Below are 13,845 nucleotides of genomic sequence, written 5' to 3' on the forward strand. Positions count from 1 at the left end.
TCATTTGTAAATAGAAGGATTGACTTGATAGTCTCAAAGTTCCCTTCCAGTTCTAAATATCTGACCCAGTACTCTTATAACTGTGTTATATAATCTGAAAATATTCAAGCACTATTTGTAGAACCAATTGCAAAATAGTTCTATTTCTATGCATACAAAATTGTGAATTTCACATCAACAACACAAAGCTACAGAAAAACTTTCAGTTTAATATAAGTTATTTCTACCTTGAAATTGTATGAATTTTATAGAAATTTATAGAAATTTTATAGAAATTTGTAGAATATGTAATTATATGAAGTAAAAGATCAATGAAAAGTTAGGGTCAGCAGACTAGGCTGGATGAACTTCATATATCTTCTAACTCAAAGATTCTGTAATATATCTTCCTAGCGTCAGTAATTAACATTGAGTCATACCCACTTCTGACTGAAGACATAGATAATAAGAACTTTGAAATTAAAAGTTAGAAAGACCATGAATATAAATTGTATGATGCCTCCACTTCAGAGAAGAGGAAAAAGAGGTGTAAAAAATTTTATATGATTTGCCTAAGGTTATGCCCCTAGTAGTGACCAATAGGAAATAATCTGGAAATACCTAAGGAACTATAATCTGATGAAAAAAACAATAAGAATTGATACATTTATTGATCATTAATGTAATTCCACCCTTTTCCCTCTCTACTTTTAAACTACTTTTTGACTTTCACCTCATTATTAGTTTGTACAAATATCATCTCAACCTCTAATTTTACTATGGGCAATCTGACATTTTCTTTTGCTATAGTCATCTCTTTAGGAAACAACCATATAGAACCTTCCAATGAATCAATGGAAACAATCATTCTAGGTGAGAAAAAATTCAAAAAGGAAATATAGCCCCCTCAAAATGGAAAAATTCTAAGGGGTTGAAGCTATAATGGAGTTTTTGATGCATTCCCTTCCTATACATACACATATACATACATACATTCATATATATATGTATATATATATTATATAATATGAAACTATTGCATACCGTTTAGAATGTCAAAGTCACATTGTTTTTCCGAAAAGCATTGTGCATAAGAGCCCATTCTCATAGGTCTTGTCAACCCAGAACTTCCTGTGTGACTTTTGTTGTGAAATTGGCCTCAATTTCCTCATTTCCCATTTGTCACTTTAGAGAAATGAAGACGATTATGAAGGTGAAGACCTAATTCCTCTGTATTGTGATCTTTCAACACCATAGATATACTGAAGCAAAGCAAGAAAACTGAAAACAAAATGTTTTCTTTGTATTGTATCTTTCCTTGGCTTGTCATAGGGATAGGAGTCAAAGGAGATTCTGACCTGTCAGGTAAGGGAATACCTTTCATTTTCCATATTGTAGTGAAAGTCCAAAGTGACAGATCATATATCAATATAACTAGTATGTTATATGCACTCACATAATTTCCACTTTATGGAGAATTTTTAAAAACTTCTACAGTAGGAAATGATGGGAAAATATTGAGAGAGAATTGTTTCTAGTTGCTGTAGTGAACAGTTACATAGCGATCTATTTGCAATAAATGAGAGATTAGTGAAGGCAGTGAAAAAGCCAAGAGCCATAGTTAGGTTGTATATCTCTTAATTTTAGTATATTGGTCACTTCAGATATATTCAACTGCCTTTATTGAGCCTTGGAAGAGATAATTGCCATGCCTGAGAATGTAGCAGTTATTTGTGTAAGAAAAAAAGTTTTATTTTGAAGAATATACATAAGCATATAAGTACCTTGCTACCAAGATCAAACTGCTGTCAGATAAGATTGCAGAAGATATTAGTATACTCATCAAATGGAATCCAACTATGAGTTTCTTCATTTTACTAGTTTCTACTCTTCTTTGTTAATCTCTTTTTCAGGTTGCCCTTCTACAGAAAACGCCTGGAGATACCGTGCCAGGAGTGGAGAGAAGTTTGTATTATTCTGTGATGTTCCCAGACTAGGTCTCTGCAATAAGAAAAATCATTTAGGGAAACAGCAATATGATAAAACTGTGTGCCAAGGGGTCCAGTGGTATAAACAACCTCAGAATGGATCACAGCCATATCCTGTTCAGAATGACTACCCTCGTATCACATGGGAAAATAATTTACTTCAGTTTTCACCTATTGATATAAATGATACTGGGTCTTATATTTGTAAAATCAAGTATAAACCAAAGTTTGTAGAGAAGTCCAGGTAATGGTCATTCCTATCTGAAAATCCTATCTAATGTTTATTTTTGTTTTAATACAGTAAATATGTTTACTGGAGCTTGTTATGTTTTCCAGACAATCAAAGGGAATAACTTGTTTTCTTAATATACTTGTGGAAGTTCAGCCAAAGGAAAAGACACCCTGTATGGACTCTGTAAAGAATGAGCTATACCTTATTATTGGTAGCACTGCTTCAGTTCCTTGTCCTGGGATGAACTGTGAGGGAGATTTACAAAGGCGAGATGTGACATGGTACAAGGTAAGAATGAATTATGTCAACAAGAGATATCAAGTGTAAAACACAAGCATCATTTTCATAATGGACAACTAAACAACTTAAATACAAGCTCTCCCAAGTCTACAGAGTTGGCCCTATAATAGACTTAAGCTCTAATGCCAAAGTGGCTGGCTCATCCTTTAGAACTTATGTAGAATTGTGCAAAGAGTGCCAAAAGATATCAGCCTTAGAGTCATGTCTAAAGGTTAAAACATCATCTCTAGAATATCTTTGTTGAAATGTGAATATTATACAGGGAAAAATAACCCCCAAACATATTAGCATCCAGTAACTAAAGCAGAAGGTAGGACCTTGAAGGAGTGAAATATGTGTTGGAAGAAAAGGTCAGGAGGTTAGGCACAGCCCAGGGAAGAAAAGAATATATAGAGAAAAGAGTTCCCAGTACAGAACTTTCAGCATATCCATGGTTAAGTGGCATGATATGAAAGGTGAACTGGTAAAAGAGTCTGAGAACTGTCGGGTTAGAAAAGAACAAGGAAAAAATAAGTGTCATGAAATTCCAGAAAGGAAAAGCATATCCAGCAGGAGAAGGTGGTAAACAGAGGCAAATGCTGCAGATAGATCAGGAAGTATGAGGTCTGGGAAAAGACCAACAGGTATGCCAGATAAGAGATATTGATAACTTTGAAGAGAATAGTTTCAGTTGTGTGAGGTGGTGGGCAGTCAGATTGCAAAGTACCAAAAAGAGAACGAGAAGAGATGAAGGGAAAGCAAGCTTTTTCTAGGAATTTGGGAAAAGGAGGAAACATTAATATTCTTACATTATTGAGTTAATACAACAAGAATAAGAAGGTTTAGACCACAGGGAGCATTGCTCATTTTTAGTTCCAATTATGAGGTAAGTTAGCTGAGAAGGATGATTACTAACTGCATGATGCTTCTGGTGAGGACAGTGAATTATGAAAACAGTATTATGGTGCATTCCTCTAAGCCCTACTATTGAGGTGTTATGAATCACTCAGTACAGGAATTCTGAGGCAATAGTCTAATGGCTATGTACAATAAGTGTGAGACTGATATGATGAGCCTCCTAGAATAGAGGGCCACCATGCTGCATAAAGAGGGGCAAACAGACTTGTGTAACAAAAATGCAACAGGTAAAGGTTTCTATGTCCATGAGTGTCTTTTAGCCCAAGTAAAACATGGAGACTCAATCTCAAAAGAAAAAAAGATAATGAGAATAGTAAAACTTTAAGTAAGGTACTGGGAGAATAATTACAATTTGTAGATCCTTAGTAGGATGTCATTGTGAAATGCATTTTGAGATTCAATCTCAGCACAAATTAATGATTCGTAATCAGTGGCATGTTTTGGTCATAGTTGGATTTTCTGTCTTTTATCACCATTTTCATTGCTTTTATTGTAAGAGTTCCCGCATATCTAGTTCTATCACGTCTCCATCCCTGATTCCCTACTTCCCTGCCTCGCTGTAAACTTAGCAGTGTCACTCAGTGAAACCTGTTGGCACCATCCATTTTGGAAATAACAACATGATACAGCAGAATGAAAGCTGGATGAGAATCAGAGGAACTATGTTCAAATCCTACATCTGCTTATTACCAGCATGACTGTACACAAATCACTTCCGCTTTGTGGGATTCAAGAATGAAAGAATTAAAGTAGATGATCTCTGAGATTCCTTCCAGCTCCGAATCTGTGATACTATGAAGGTGTATGCTGGTAAATATTTAATAACTGGCTCTCTGAATAATAAAATTATTAATATATAATTAATAATAATAATAGCAATAAACAATAATAAAACCCATGTAGGACACAGCTTTAAGCTTAATCTTCATTATTAAAATTTTCTTCACTGTGTTCTTAAGTCTAAACAATCAACAAAACAATAAAACTTAAACAATCAGCTCTACCAATTTAAGCTGGCTCCAGCACTCTTTTGTTTTAATAGTATTTTATTTTTTTCCAATTGCATTCATTTTCCAATTAACACTCTTTTTTGGAAAAATTTGTTTCACATTTTCTTATATCCTCCCTCACATCCCCTTTCTAAGATAGTAAGCAGTTAGATATAGGTTATATATGTGCAATCATGTAAAGCATATTTCCATGTTAGTCATGCTGTGAAAGAAGAAACAGGTCAAAAGAAAAGAATCACAAAAGAAAAGAAAGTGGAAGTAGTATACTTTGATATGCATTCAGACTCCATCAGTCATTGCTATGGAAGTGGATAGCATTTTCCTTCATTAGTCCTTTGTACTTGTCTTGGATCATAGTATTGTTAAGTCATTGACAGCTGATCGTCACACAACGTTGTTGATGCTGTATATGTTTTCCTGACTGTTCTCACTTCACTTTGCATCAGTTTATGTAAGACTTTCCAGATTTCTCTGAAATCTGCCTGTTCATCATTTTTTCCCAAAACATGATCAATTTATTGGCAGAGTGCCAATTTGCAAATAAACATGGTCTTAGTCCCATCAGAAAAGCTAAGACCCATAATGAGGGGGATAGCTTCCATTTATAGATGAAAAGGGGCATCCAGAATAACTGGCAGCCTCATAGACGGGGAAAATAGTATGATTAATTAAAAAGCTTATAGCATCATAAACATGAGGAACAATATGATTGCCTGGAAATTGGGAATGAGGGGCTAGTAACAATCCTTCCTTCCATCCTCTCACTAAGAAATGTTCATTGTTTGAGTCTACCTGCAAGGATAGTTAAGTGATACTGGACCAGACTACCTTGCATAATAGACCAGATTTCCTTGCATCCACCTGCATCCTTTAAGGATAACAGATTTACTTGAGACAAAAATAGAACAGTGATTAGCAGAAGAACAGAATTTCTAAACTTATCTCAGAGACAATGAGTGATTTACATGAAAGCTGAATTTCCAAACATAACTCTGAGATAAATGAAAAGTGATGAAATCAATAAGAAAATAGGATTGATTTGGTTTTCCTAGTTTTCACTCTATTTCCAGTAATGCATCATGTTGTTCTCTGGGCCTACCTTGCTCAACAAGTGAATTGTGTGGAGCAAATACTCCATCACCATGTGTCAACAAAATGATTGATTGCATTGAAGATCTTTTCATGCTTCTTTTGATCTTTGTATTTGAAAGTCAAGTTTTCTATTGAACTCCAGTCTTTTCATCAAGAATGCTTGAAAGTTCTCCATTTCATTGAATGACCATTTCCCCCACCCTCCAATGTATTATATTCAATTTTGCTGGGTAGATGATTCTTGGTTTTAATCCTGGATTCTTCGACCTCTGGAATATCATATTCCAAGCCCTCCAATACCTTAATGTAGAAGCTGCTAAATCTTGTATTATCCTGATTGTGTTTCCACAATACTAGAATTGTTTCTTTCTAGTTGCTTTCAATATTTATTCCTTGACCTGGGAGCTGTGAAATTTGGCTCCAATATTCCTACAAGTTTTCTTTTGGGGATCACTTTTAGGAGGTGATCAGTGGATTCTTTTGATATCTATTTTAACCTCTGGTTCTAGAATATCAGGGCAGTTTTCCTTGATGGTTTCTTGAAGGATGTACAGGCTCTTTCTTTGATCATGACTTTCAGGTAGTTCAGTAATTTTAAAATTCTCTCTCTTGAATCTATTTTCCAGGTCAGTTGTGTTTCCAATGAGATAGATCACATTGTCTCCTACTTTTTCACGTTTTAATTTTGTTTTATAGTTTCCTGATTTTTCATAAAGTCATTACCTTCCATCTACTTCATTCTAATTTTTGAGGAATTATTTTCTTCAGTGAGTTTTTGGACCTCCTTTTCCATTTGGCCCATTCTGCTTTTCGAAGCCTTCTTCTCCCCATTGGCTTTTTGGATCTCTTTTGTCATTTGAGTTAGTCTAATTTTTAAGGTGTTATTTTCTTCAGCATTTTGGGGGTCCTCTTTAACAAATTGTTGACTTGTTTTTAATGATTTTCATGCATCACTCTCATTTTTCTTCCCAATTTTTCCTCTACTTCTCTTACTTGATTTTCAAAATACTTTTTGTGTCCTTCTGTGGCCTGAGACCAATTCATATTTTTCTTGGAGTTTTTGGATGTAGGAGTTTGGACTTGGTTTTCTCCTTCTGGTTGTATGTTTTGATCTTCCTTGTCACCAAAGTAAGATTCTATAGGTTGAATTTTTCCCCTGTTTTTGCTCATTTTAACAGCCAGTTACTTGACTTTTGAGCTCTTTGTCAAGGCAGTTTTCTGCTGATGCTGGTGATGGTGTACTGCCAAACACTCTATTCCCCCACAGTCTGTAGGCCTGGAGCTCCAGAAACAGCCACTGCAACTGGCTCTGCCCCTACTATGGCTGGGGCTGGGGCCAGACTACTCTACTCTCTCACATATGTCTGTCAGGTTTTCTCCACTGACCTTCCAATCTGTCCTTGATGTTTTGGAGTCATGAAGTTTGGAAACCACCATAGGTGCCAGTGATTCAGTCCCCCTGGATCTGCTCAGGTTCTATCTGTGCTGGCATGGATCATCCTCTGCTCCCAGTCCAGTGTGATAGACACTTTCTGTCAACCTTCCTGGCTGTCTGGGACTGGAGATTTTCTTCACTCCATTATTTTTTGGGTTCTGCAGCTCCAGAATTTGTTTAGAGTTATTTTTTTATAGGAATTTGACTGAGTTTTGAGGGAGAGCTCTAGCAAGTCCCTACTTTTGCTCTACCATCTTGGCCCCACCCCCCTGCACACTGTATTCAATTACATTCATTTACCTTAACTTGTTCAGAGATTCTCCAACTGATGGGAATTTCATTAGTTTCCAATTCTTTGTCACCACCAAAAGAGCTGCTATAAATATTTTTGTATGTGTAGATCCATTTCCCTTTTTTGTCATCTCTTTAGGATACAGATCTAGTAGTGGTATTGCTGGATCAAAGGGTATGCACATTTTTATAGCCCTTTGGGCATAATTCCAAATTGCTTTCCAGAACAGTTGAATCAATTCACAACTCCATCAGCAATGTATTTGTGTCCCAATTTTCCCACATCTCCAATATCCATCATTTTTCCTTTCTGTCATATTAGCCAATCTGATTATCGTGAGGTGATACCTCAGAGTTGTTTTCATTTGCATTTCTCTTATCAGTAGTGGTTTAGAACATTTCTTCATATCACTATAGATAGCTTTGATTTCTTCATCTGAAAACTGTCTGTTCCTATTCCCCTTTATCAATAGGGGAATGTCCAGCACACTCTTGATCTTATGATCCCCATAGTTTCTTATCAGCCCTAGCCTCTGGAAATACCTCTTCCCTTCTCTGCTCATCACCATTGCCCCTTAACCATCACAGCCCCTGATATTACAGATCCTCTTTCCTAAGACACAAGAACCATTATTGGAGTCCTGGGGCTAACAGAGTCTTCTGCCTTGCAAATTGAGAAGATGGGAAAAGAAAATCCTCAAACTCATTAGAATGAGGGGAAATAAATTCTTATCCTTGAATCCTAAGCAAGTTTTCCCTTGGTTTTCCTAAGGTTTTAGAATACCTTGGTCATTTTGATCTTTGAGTTCTCTGGTTACATATATTGACTTCTCCACCCACTTTTCTGCTTCCTTTTTGTATGCTGTTTTTTGTAAGCTTTTTGAGGGCAAGAGTTTGTGTTTTACACATTTATATTCCTAGGGCTTAGCACATTTTCTAGCACATGATAGGTGCCTTCTACCACTATGTCTTCTTTCTCCCATTTTACAGCTACCATCTCTACTTGTTAAGATGATCCCATTCCATTCTTCCTCCTCTGTCATACTGCCCCCTATATCATCTCCATTCTTTGGCTTATTTTCTGCTGCCTAGGTCCTGACTTCCCTATCCTGAAAAAACAAAAACCTTCACTTGATCCTTCTATCTCCACTAATTATTGCCCTATATCTCTTGTGCCCTTTGTTGCTAAACTCATTGAAAAGCCATCTATGATAGATGCCTCTACTTTCTCTCCTCTCAATCTCTTCTTAACCTCTTAAAATCCTGCTTTCAACTTATCATTGCTCTGAAGCTATTCCCTCTGAAGTTACAAATGATCTCTTAGTTGTCAAAGTCAATGGTCTTATTCCTCTTGACTTCTCTATCTCCCTCAACGCTGGTGATCACTTTCTCTTCCTTGATACTCTCTAATCTCTAGGTTTAGGGAGTCTCTCCTGGTTCTCCTCCTACCTATCTGACCAGTTCTTTGTCTTCTTTGCAGGTACTTCTTCCAGATTATTCCCTCCAACTATAGATGCCCCTGCAGTGTTCTGGTCTAGACTCTTCTCTTCTCCCTTTATACTATTTCACTTGGGAATCTACTCAGCTACTATTGAGTTTAGTTACCATCTCTATGCTGTTGATTCTCAAATCTATCTATCCTGCCCCAAACCCTCTGCTGACCTCCAACCTGCCATCTCTAACGTCCTTTCAGACATCTTCAGTTGGATGTCCAGTAAACACCTTAACCTCAATATGTCCAAAATGAAACTCAAAATGAAACTATATATATGTGTGTGTGTGTGTGTGTGTGTGTGTATCTGTTCACCCATCCATCTATCCATGTATCTATCCATCTATCTGTCTACCTATCACTCTCTCTTTCCTTTTCTTTCCTTCCTTCCTTCCTTCCTTCCTTCCTTTCTTCCTTCCTTTCTTTCTTTCTTTCTTTCTTTCTTTCTTTCTTTCTTTCTTTCTTTCTTCCTTCCTCCCTTCCTTCCTTCCTTCCTTCCTTCCTTCCTTCCTTCCTTTCTTTCTTCCTTCCTTCCTTCCTTCCTTCCTTCCTTCCTTCCTTCCTTCCTTCCTTCCTTCCTTTCTCTCTCTCTTTCTTTCTCTCTTTCTCTCTTTCTTTCTTTCTTTCTTTCTTTCTTTCTTTCTTCCTTTCTTTCTTTCTTTCTTCCTTTCTTTCTTTCTTCCTTTCTTTCTTTCCCACCTCTTACCTTCTCTGTTACTGTAGAGGGCAACACCATCCTTCCAGTCCCTCAGACTTGCAACTGGAAGTCATTCTGGATTCCTTATGAGCTCTCACCCTCCATATCCAATCTGTTGTCAAGACATGTAAATTTCACTTTTGTAGCATCTCTTGAATATATCCCCTTCTCTCCTTTGACACTGCCACCATTGTGATGCAGGCATTCTTTCACTTAAAACCTTTCTTACAATTGTTGTTGTTGTTGTGTTTGTCCTTCATTTTTAAAGAGGACTATGACATCAAGATGATGACATGACTTGCAGTTGACTTTGATTTGAGTGAGGGAAGGCTGTACAAGGTCATCAACCTCACTTTCTTCTCCCGAGCCATCTGGATCCAGTGGCCTGATATTCATCAGGATGACTGGAGATGGTCCAGGATGCAATGTGAGATCCTGGCTCTTTCAGGCTAAGTTCTTATAGCATTTTCACTTTGAGTGAGATACACCCCTTCAATGAAAGGCTTCTTTAAGTAGTTGCTCAAGGAATGGTCCCTTTAATCAAAAAAAAAGTCAGACTTGGAGGAGAAGATCCTCAGGGTTCCTGGGTAAAAGAGAAACAACTAATAGCTTTCTGATGAATCTACTTGCCTCAACTTTCTCTCCAACCCAATCCATTCCCTCACTGAATCACAAAAGTGAATTTCATAAAGAGCAGGTCTGCTCGTGTCATCCCCTCCTACTCAATAAATTTCAATGACTCTCTATTTCATCCAGGACCAAATACAAAATGCTGTTTTGGGGCATTCAAAGCCCTTTCCAAACTAGCCCCCTCCTACCTTTTCAGTCTTCTTAGGCACTTACTGTTTGATCCATTGATACTGACATCCTATCTGTTCCACAAACAAGACACTCAAGCCCTCAGTTCTAGACATTTTTTGTGGCTGTCCCCCACACCTGGAATATTCTTCCCCATCAACTCTGACTACTGAACTCCCGGTCATTCTATAAATTCCAATTAAAATCCCACCTCCTACAGTAAGCATTTTGCAGCCCCTCTTGATTCTAGAGCCTTCTATCTATTATTTATCCTGGATATAGCTTGCTTTGCAAGTATTTGTTTTCATGTTGTTTCACCTACTAGATTACAGGCTCCTGAGGGAAGAGATTTTTACCTCTTTTTGTATCTCCAGTGCTTAGCACAGTGCCTGGCACATAGCTGGTCTTTAACAGATGTTCATTGATTTATTGATTGGTTACTGTTTGTTTATTGACTTATTGACTAAAGTTCTAATGGTATAATACCTCAGAATATAGGGAGTTTTTTTAACTCACTTATGACAGGTTGGAGGATCTAACTAATTCACATAACATTGTTTCTATGGGAAAATGCATTCCAAATTCCAAATCAATTTACAAATAAATCTTGAGGCAAAAGTGGCTTGCAAGGGTGGAACTTGCTATAATTTGTACTGACCAGATCATTAAGGTTTTATGATAGTGTGTCATGTGCCAGGGAATAGGACCACTACTATGAATTAACAATAAAAATTGAAAGTCTCATTATTTTATTTTTGCTTTGTCTTGGATTAGAATGGAATGCTGTATCCTAAATGGCAGAATACTAATGTCATAATCTTTGAGGACATTTACCATTCCAATCATGGTGTGTACGTATGTGATTATAACGTGTATATTAACTCAACTTGGTGGATAGTCAGAGCAGTTGTTGAAGTGAAAACCATTGGTAAGTATTATTTAGTTCAATGAAATTTCTTAAAATGTAGCACTGAAATTCTGACTCACATTAAATTAAGGTAGTTGGTTTTAGTGTCATGTTTCTGTGCATAAGTAATAATTAGATAAACGCTCTAGTCATGGAAAGAAAAACACCTCCTTATTTACATTTTAAAATACAAGTCAGCAAAAAGGATCTATTTAATTTCTCTATATAGAGGGAGTTTTCTCCATAAACTTACCAAAGCCCATGTAGTTTTAGAAATCAGTGTCCCCAAAGCTTTAGTGCAATTTTAACTATAAAAACTGAAAACTTTCAAAACATTTTACCTATAAGATTATATCAATAAAATAAAACTAATACTTTCCCACCTTCCTTCAGAACTCTCCCAAAGTGTCCGTTTTCTATAATAGTAATCATAATAATAACACCTAGCATTTATAAATTGTTTTAAGTCCTACAAATGACTTTACAAATAGTATCTCTCTTTATCCTCACAACAACACTGGGAGGTAGGTGCTATTATTATACTGATTTTACAAGTGAGAAAACTGAGATTAAATGACTTACCCAGGGACACACAGTTAATAAGTTCTGACTCCAGATTCAGTGTTCTGTTTTCTGTTCCATCTAACCACCTCCTTATAATAGCTTCCATTTCAATACCTGCCCCCCCCCAGTAGTAAGATTTTTTTTTTTTGGATGTCTAATATGGAAAAATAGCAATAATAACAACTGACCTTAGCAGTTACTTACAAAGGGAAAAAAAGGAGGCAGCTATGTGGCTCAATGGATAGAACTCTGGGCATAGAATCAGGAAGACTTGAATTCAAATCTGGTTCAAACACTGATTATTTGTGTGACCTTGGGTAAGTCGCAACCTCTGTTTGTCTTGATCCACTGGAGAAGGAAATGGCAAACCATTCCAGTATCTGTGCCAAGAAAACCTCATGAACAGTATATTACTTGGGGTCATGAAAGTTACACATGACTGAACAACTGAACAATGATATCAAGGAAAATGAGTTGAAACTGAAAATTATCAAATGACTTGATTCCTTGGCAGGAATGGGAAGGGGAGACAGAAGAGGGACAGTGGTATCAAAGGTCTTCCTCCATGGCCTAGTGTCCTCATCAGCTGCGGGTTCCATATTGCCCTGGCCATGGTTTGCAATGAATGCATCAGGGGCAGAAATTCTTACTTACACTAATAATGCCTTATATCTAATCTCTAGATAAGATTTTCTGAATCTACTGTTACATATACTATCGTGGATAACAAGCAGTTATCAAGCGATTACCAGAAATTGTGCCAAGTGCTGAAGTTACCAGAAAAGAAATACATAAAAAGTTCCTGCCCTCAAGGAGTTCATATTTTATCTAATTAGGGAAACATTATAACAATAACTATGTACATACAAGGTATATAATCAATAAATGGGAGGCAATATCTACATCTTTTTTAATTGTACAAAATCTATATTTTTTTGGAAATCATTCAAAATTTGCAAAGTGCTTCTTAAAGATATAAGGAAAAAATTGAATAGCTTGAGGAATATTCATTGCCCATGACTGGGTCATGCCAATATATTATTAATGAGTCAATTAATTAATTTTGTCATGTTATGTTATATTATATTAACTAATGTTAATTTGCAATGTTAATGTGATGTCAATAAACATACCAAAGGAGTACTTTTTAGTGGTAGATAAGATAATAATGGAATTCATTGAGAAGAAAAAAAGATTTATAATATTAAGGTGAGAGAAGAGAATCATGTTTATGGGTTGGTATGTATGTAAATACAAGCGGTCCCAAAATCCTTGGTGCTATTTGAAAATTCAATAGCAAAGTATTTTTTGAACATCCTGTATAGGGGTGTGTGAGCATATGTGTGCATGCGTCTGTGCATGTGTGTGTGTATGTGTATGTATTTGTCACCCATGTGATCTTAGGCAAGTCATTTCTCTTCAAGAAAGGGACCTTAACCCCTTAACCTCAAAGATGTCAACTGTTGTTCTATAAGTCTGTCCAAAACTGTGAAGAAAGCACTATGTGGTAGTACTCCCCTACTGAGTCTTTGGGGAATATTCTTTTATCTAGAAGGTTTTAAGATAAGAATCTCACCCCCTCCCACTCCCAACACACACACAACATAACACAACATAACAAAACAAAAACCTGCTGTGCTAGTATTATGGTGGTGGGAACTGATGAGGGAGTGTGAAAATTTGAAATACTTGTCTACAAATCAAGACTTTGTTCTAAAAGGTTCTAAGCAAATTTGACAGTTTTCTGTAGTGCAAAGAGTAAAACTTTATTTTGTCTTCCAGTGAAAAATACTTCACTCTCACCAATCATTTCTGATCCACCAACTGACAAGTTCACATTGGAAGTGGAACTTGGTAAGTTGGGACCTATCTCTCTCCTTGGAAAGGGCCATGGACATAGGGACAGACTGTCATCCCTGCATATCTTTGAGAACAACTCCCTTGCCTTTTGTTTGGTCGGCAGTCTTAGTTTCCTCATCTGTAAAATGATCATATTCTTCCTTTCTATTCCCTGTTTCCAGGAATGCCATTGACTCTTGAATGCAAAGCACATTTTGGCCAGGAAATACATTTCAACCCTGTGATAAAATGGTTTGCTGAAGATGCTGATCTTAACAGAGAAGAACTAAGACAAGAAAACATAAGGTAAAATGAAAATCCAAT

At 36.6% G+C, this 13,845-nt stretch overlaps 1 protein-coding gene across 1 annotated transcript in view; it reads left to right on the forward strand.

Moving 5' to 3' along the window:
- The first annotated feature begins 1,183 nt into the window (after window positions 1-1,183).
- The window catches only part of IL18RAP (interleukin 18 receptor accessory protein), a 28,875-nt gene continuing 16,213 nt past the window's right edge, over window positions 1,184-13,845 (forward strand). Inside the window, exons 1-6 of the mRNA XM_072621728.1 lie at window positions 1,184-1,344; window positions 1,893-2,211; window positions 2,304-2,487; window positions 10,986-11,139; window positions 13,465-13,536; window positions 13,704-13,827. Coding sequence (XP_072477829.1) covers window positions 1,272-1,344; window positions 1,893-2,211; window positions 2,304-2,487; window positions 10,986-11,139; window positions 13,465-13,536; window positions 13,704-13,827 — 926 coding nt within the window. The 5' untranslated portion in view covers window positions 1,184-1,271. The remainder of the gene's footprint in view (window positions 1,345-1,892; window positions 2,212-2,303; window positions 2,488-10,985; window positions 11,140-13,464; window positions 13,537-13,703; window positions 13,828-13,845) is intronic.

This window comes from Notamacropus eugenii, chromosome 6, assembly GCF_028372415.1.
Source record: "Notamacropus eugenii isolate mMacEug1 chromosome 6, mMacEug1.pri_v2, whole genome shotgun sequence".
Taxonomy (NCBI): Eukaryota; Metazoa; Chordata; class Mammalia; order Diprotodontia; family Macropodidae; genus Notamacropus; species Notamacropus eugenii.